The sequence below is a fragment of the Mandrillus leucophaeus genome, unplaced genomic scaffold, assembly GCF_000951045.1.
Source record: "Mandrillus leucophaeus isolate KB7577 unplaced genomic scaffold, Mleu.le_1.0 Scaffold38, whole genome shotgun sequence".
Classification (NCBI taxonomy): Eukaryota; Metazoa; Chordata; class Mammalia; order Primates; family Cercopithecidae; genus Mandrillus; species Mandrillus leucophaeus.
In genome coordinates this window covers 2,511,051-2,517,836 of record NW_012104031.1, presented here as the reverse complement: position 1 = coordinate 2,517,836, position 6,786 = coordinate 2,511,051, and the positions used below count along the sequence as shown (strand labels likewise).

Sequence of the window (6,786 nt, the reverse complement as noted above, 5' to 3'; positions counted from 1 at the left end):
AAAAAAAAAAAAAAAGAAAAGAAAAGAAAAGAACAGTTCCCTTCTCCCCTGTCCAAGTTCCCTCTCTTCATAAAGTCAATATTCAGAGATAACCCTCTCTTCCACTACACCCCACCTGGGCTTTCTTTCACTCGGCTCCAATTCCAAATCTTCAGGCTCTAACTCCTGAAGGAAATGTCTCCTCCAGCCTCCCCACCCTCCTACAGCTAGCACATGGCATTTGATTGTTTTTCTAGAAATAAAGACCAGATCAGCAACATCTTTTCTGGGTTCGCGGGACTCCTTGCCATCCTCCTGGTCGTTGCAGTTTTCTGCATCCTGTGGAACTGGAATAAACGGAAGAAGCGTGAGTCCCTTGTTTGTCCTGAGTTGAGACATAGTAGGATTAATAATCTAGCCTGGAATGTAAAGCCCAGCTTATTTACCAGAGATAAACTATTGGCCTGGGGAGTCCTCAGTTCTTACCTGATACACTGGTCATTGCCTCACTCAAGATCCTGAACTGTGGCTCCAAAGGCCCAGTGCTGATGGAGTTCCCCTGGGAAAGTCATTGCCCTGGTGCCCCTGTGTCCAGTTTCCTCTTTACTTTCTGTCCATCAAGTCCCCTATTCCTCTCACTCAAATGAAAATTCAAATAGGAATCCCCTATTCCTCTCACTCAAATGAAAACTCAAATCTGAAAGTGTATTTTTGTGAGAACTGGCAAGGATGGGGAGCATTTCCAGGGACCATCTCATTCCCATGAGTTCCTTCACTCTGTGTAGCTGACCCCTGCCTTGACTCCCATCTCTCTCATTGCCTTGCAGGGCAAGTTCCTTACCTCCGAGTTACCGTCATGCCCTTGCTGACTCTGCCACAAACCAGACAAAGAGCCAAAAATATTTATGACATCTTGCCTTGGCGACAGGAAGACCTGGGTAGGTTTTTCCTTCTAATCTATGGAGTCCAGATGTTCAAACTTCCACTCCCAGAATGTGCCTCTCACCCTCCAGAAGCAACTTTCTCTAAGTTCTCAAACCTGTTTGCCCTTCAGAGAGTATCAGGGAGAATGGGATAGACAGACTGTCAGCTGCAACTCCGGGGGAACCTGGAGGGCTCCAAAGAGGGAGCAGAGGGTCATCTGAGCTGGGAGTTTTGTTTTTTCTTAATATTAAGGCAACAGAAGAAAGCCAAGTGTGTCCAGGTATGGGGAGAAACAAAGGAGGAGAACTCAGTGCCAGCATCACAGGCAGAGGAGGGGCGGGGAGGAGGTTCTCCCACAGGACCGTGTTTCTCAGCCTCCCAATCCCCGTGATAGCATCCGCCAATGCCACAGAAGCTAGGGGTTTCCGGTTCTCAGAGTGTCATCCCCATAGCTCTGACCTCAGAACACAGGAGAACACAGGACCCAAGGCTGGAAATTCCAGACACCATACAAACCCAGTTCATCCATGATGCAGGGATTATTTGGGCTGAAGCACTCAGAGGACTGGCTATCTTCAGAATTTGTTCTCTGTCCTTTCAGGGAGACATGAGTCAAGGAGTATGCGCATTTTCAGTACTGAGAGCCTCCTCTCCAGAAATTCTGAGAGCCCTGAGCATGTGGTAAGAGTCATGCTTCTCGGGAGAATGACATGTGTCTGGCAGAAGAACTGAGGGGAAAGAGTTATAGGGCTTGGATCTGGTCTCATTGCAAACAAACAGCATGTCCTTTGGCGCTCGCCCTACGGTCCTATTAATAAATTGGGAAGACTAGCCTCAGGACCTCCCTATACCCAAAAAGAAAAATTAAGGACAGAGGCAAGTGCTTGGAATTTTAAAAAGGGCACCAGGGTACAGATATTCAAGTGCACAATGTCAGAACTGAAATTGATTGGTATGTATAGATGTAGTTTTTTTTTTTTTTTTAGATGGAGTCTTGCTCTCCCACCCAGGCTGGAGTGCAGTGGTGTGATCTTGGCTTACTGCAACTTCTGCTTCCCAGTTTCAAGCGGTTCTCCTGCCTCAGCCTCCCAAGTAGCTGGGATTATAGGCTTGTGCCACCACGTCCAGCTGATTTCTGTTTTTTTAGTAGATAGGTTTTCACTATGTTGGCCAGGATGGTCTCGATCTCTTGACCTTGTGATCTGCCCACGTTGGCTTCCCAAAGTGCTGGGATTAGAGGCATGAGTCACCGTGCCCAGCCATTTTTTTTTTTTTTCCTCACTCCAACCTCTGCTTCCTGGGCTCAAGCGATCCTCCTACTCCAGTCCCCCAAGTAGCTGGGACCACAGGCACACACCACCATGCCTGGCCAGCTTTCGTATTTTGTGTAGAGATGGGGTTTCACCATATTGCCCAGGCTGGTCTCAAACACCTGAGCTCAAGCAATCTGCCCACCTTGGCCTCCCAAAGTGCTGAGATTACAGGTGTGAGCCACTATGCCCTGCCAATTGATTATTTTAACAAAGACATGACAACATGCTTATTCAAATGAATGTCGCTCCCTTCAAAGTAATCATCTCAGGAGGGTATGCAAATATTCCAACAATGCCATTGGTGCTCAAAACACACTTATGACCCTGCTTTGGATATTACTTCCAGGGCTTATGTCAATTATTTCAATTACCTTCAGGAGCAGAAATATCTGTAAGTCATTCAGCACTGTAGCTGATGTAGAAAGTGTTTGATCAAATGAGGTTGTTACAGGACCAACAGGTTTGTGTGTCTGCTGCCTGGTAACACAACATACACTGTCTCTACTAAAAATACAAAAGAATTAGCCAGGCGGTGGTAGGAGGCACCTGTAATCCCAGCTACTCAGGAAGCTGAGGCCGGAGAATCGATTGAACATGGGAGGCAGAGATTGCAGTGAGCTGAGATCGCTCCACTGAACTCCAGCTTGGGCAACAAGAGTGAAACTCCCTCTCAAAAACAAAAATAAAAACAAACTTATGATGTAAATATTATGATAATCTTCATTTTATAAATTGGGAAATGAAAACACCGAGAGACTAGGTCAGGTGCTCAAACTCACTTGGCACAAAGTGGTGAGGCTAGGATTTGTACCTTTAGTCTAAGCCTCACCTTTAGCCACTACGTTGCACTGCCTCTCAATGGGCTCTTTGGTTGATAATACTTTCGTCCCACCTGCTCCCCACCCCTAAAATTGATTCCCATACTGTGGCCAAAAACCAGTTGCAATTTATCATCACATTTGCACTGTTGCTCTTCTTAAACTCATCCCTCTTCCCTTATACCTACCTGGCATCCCTCTTCCCTTATACCTACCTGGCATGTAGAGCCTTGCAGTTCGGGACCCTGATTTAGAGATTTTCTTCTAGGTGGAGAGCCAAGTGAACTATGCCAGTGGTATTTGCCAAGAAGAAAGGCTTTGTCCATATTTCTGCTTGCATCTGATTGCTGGCTTCCTTTTCTTCCTCATAGCCCTCCCAAGCAGGCAATGCCTTCCAGGAGCATAGAGCCCACGTCCATGCCGTGGAGTACGCAGTGGGTATCTATGATAATGCCATGGTCCCCCAGATGTGTGAGAGCCTCACTCCCTCAGCACGCTGCATCAATGTCAGAGCTTCCACAGACTGCACAAGCATTTCTTCAGAGGATTCGCATGAGTATGTCAATGTCCCCACAGCAGAAGAGATTGCTGAGACTCTAGCTTCTACCAAAAGCCCTTCCAGAAATCTCTTTGTTCTTCCCAGTGCCCAGAAGCTGGAGTTTACTGAGGAAAGAGATGAGGGCTGTGCAGATGCTGGTGACTGCACCAGTTTGTATTCTCCAGAAACTGAGGACAGTGATTCACTCAGCAATGAAGAAGGTTCTTCTCAGACCTCAAATGACTATGTCAACATGACAGGGTTGGATCTCGGTGCCATCCAGGAGAGGCAGCTCTGGGTGACTTTTCAGTGCTGCAGAGACTATGAAAATGTTCCAGCAGCAGATCCCAGTGGAAGCCAGCAGCAGGCTGAGAAAGATGTGCCATCCTCAAACATAGGTCATGTTGAGGACAAGACAGATGATCCAGGGACCCACGTCCGATGTGTCAAAAGGACATCCCTTGCTTCAGGGGATTATGCAGACTTTCAGCCATTCACACAGAGTGAGAACAGTCAGATGAAACACAGAGAAGAGATGTCAAATGAGGACTCCAATGACTATGAGAATGTGCTAACTGCCCAGTTAGGAGGCAGGGACTCTGAGCAGGGGCCTGGCACTCAGCCTTCCTGATGCATGAAGACCCAGATACCCAGCCGTAAAGCCACATCAAGTAGTCTATCTTATGGGATAGACTGGTGCAGACCCGTGATCACCTTAGTGCTTCAGTGGATTCACTGGTTAGGTTAAAAAGAGGCTGAGATGAGCAGGGAACTAAGAGGCCACACAAAAGCAGCGGTTTGGGAATTCCAGAAGGGAATTCTTCTCAAGCAGTGTATGGTTATCTCCTGTACCAGCCTAAGAACATTTGCTGAAACTGCTTCCTAGAACTGTGAGGAAAGCAGGAAAGTCGTGCACAGTACTCTAAGATTATTACCTTCATTAATACCAACAGGCTGCAAAGCAGGAGTATCGATTATTGTATAATCCAGGTAGAGGTCAAAAGGAAGGAAGAAGTTGGAGTGGAGTGGGGTGGACAATTTCCATTTTAAAGAGTATAGGCAGGCCAGGTGCAGTGGCTCATGCCTGTAATCCCAGCACTTTGGTAAGCCGAGGACGGCAGATCACTTGATGCCAGGAGTTCTAGACCAGCCTGGACAACATGGCCCTTCTCTACAAAAAATACAAAAATTAGCCGGGTGTGGTGGTGTGCCTCTGTAATACCAGCTACTCAGGCGGCTGAAGCAGGAGAATCACTTGAGCTGGGGAGGTTGAGATTGCAGCAAGCTGAGATTGTGCCACTGTACTCCAGCCTGGTGACAGAGCAAGAGTCGCTCTCAAAAAAAAAAGTGTGGGCAACCAAATGTAGGTGAGGATGCAGAAGAATAGGAACCCTCACTGGTCGCTGATGGGATTGCAAAGCATCAGGGCCACTTTGAAAAACTGTTAAGCCTTTTCTTATAAGCATAACTTATCATATGGCCCAGCCATTTCACTACTAGAAATTGACCCAAGTGAACTGAAAACTTATGTTCACACAAAAACTCACACATGACTGTTTATAGCAGCTTCATTCATAATTACCAAAAACTAGAAATAATCCAGATATCCTTCAACGGGTGATTGAATAAACTGTTGATATCCATTCCTTGAGTTTATCCATACTCAACAGTAAAAAATGAACTCTTGGTTCACACAATAATATAGACGTATCTTAAATCCATTTTGCTAAGTGAAAGAAGCCAGGCCTAAAAGTCTACATGCTGTGCAATTCTATTTATATGACATTCTGGAAAAGGCAAAACTATAGGGATGAAGAACAGATCAGTTGTTGCCAGGTTTGGGAAAAGGAGGGAAGTTTGCTACAAATGGGCTGCAAAGGGAATTTTTAGGCTGATGGAGCTGTTCTGTATGGTACCGTGTGGTGGATACATGACTATATCCATTTGCAAACACAAGAACTATACACATGGCTGGGTGCGGTGGCTCACACCTGTAATCCCAGCACTCTGGGGGGCCGAGGCAGGTGGAACATTAGGTCAGGAGATCGAGACTGTCCTGGACAACATGGTGAAACCCTGTCTCTACTAAAAATACAAAAATTATCCTGGCATAGTGGTGTGCGCCTGTAGTCCCAGTTACTCAGGAGGCTGAGGCAGGAGAATCACTTGAACCTGGGAGGCAGAGGTTGCAGTGAGCCGAGATCACGTCACTGCACTCCAGCCTGGGCGACAGAGCAAGACTGTCTTAAAAAAAAAAACAAAAACTATACACTAGACAAAGGGGCTTTATATGCAAATTTTAAATTTTAAAAAATGAACAGACTGTCAAGGGAACCCAGGATGTCAAATTGTGGCAAAGGAATCTAATTGTATTATAAATGTATGATATCAACTAACTGAAAGGGATGGAGAAAAAAAGAACTGACCATTAAAGTTGGAAAACAATGTTTTGACTTGTAACTGTAGATAAGGACACAAAGAACTACATACAAAAACTGCACTCTGGTTGGTAAATTTGTATCTCACAGAGGCATGGCTTAGCAATTCTGTAACTACTTATATATATATATTTGGGTTAAATAAGTCAAACTATTGTAGATAAGGACAGGCAAGTTAGTGTAAGAATTGAATTGCAGGACACCCAACTGGTGTCCAGAAAGCTGGAAAATTGGTTGGCTGTTGGGGAAAAACCCCACACATTTGGTGTCAGAAGTGTTGTGAGTGAAAACAGACCATTACTCCACCAAGTGGCCAGCATTTAAATTCATGCCACACAGAGGGAACCATGACAGTCTGGTACTGATGACCAAGCAGGGTTGGCCGGGGCAGCAGCAAGGGCAGAGAAAGGACAACCCCATAGTCAAGTAAGGAGAAGTTTGTATCCTATGTGAGAATGAAGCTTAAATGGACTGAACAAAATCTTAAACGTTGGCATGAGAGAATTCTCATAACTAAGACGGAATGAAAAGTTATGGGATCTAAATTAGAAGTTATGAAGATAGCTGTCACCCATTAAGGGTGGGAGGGACAACGTATCAGTTGGGGGCAGGTCCTGGAATAAACTAAGCCAGCTCTTTTTTATTTTTTGAGACGGAGTTTTGGTCTTGTCACCCAGGCTGGAGTGCAATGGCATGATCTCGGCTCACTGCAACTTCCACCTCCCAGCTTGAAGCAATTCTCCTGCCTCCGCCTCCCAAGTAGCTGAGATTACAGG

General features: G+C 45.8%; 1 protein-coding gene across 3 annotated transcripts in view; it reads left to right on the top strand.

The window, feature by feature from the left end:
• LAX1 (lymphocyte transmembrane adaptor 1) overlaps nt 1-4,903 on the top strand; it is an 11,433-nt gene extending 6,530 nt beyond the window's left edge. Inside the window, exons 2-5 of one of the 3 annotated variants that reach the window (XM_011990475.1) lie at nt 237-346; nt 807-917; nt 1,505-1,584; nt 3,406-4,903. In XM_011990475.1, the coding sequence (XP_011845865.1) occupies nt 237-346; nt 807-917; nt 1,505-1,584; nt 3,406-4,203 (1,099 nt within the window). In that variant the 3' untranslated portion in view covers nt 4,204-4,903. The remainder of the gene's footprint in view (nt 1-236; nt 347-806; nt 918-1,504; nt 1,585-3,405) is intronic. The other 2 variants (XM_011990477.1, XM_011990476.1) reach the window with 2 other exon arrangements.
• Nucleotides 4,904-6,786: the final 1,883 nt, after the last annotated feature.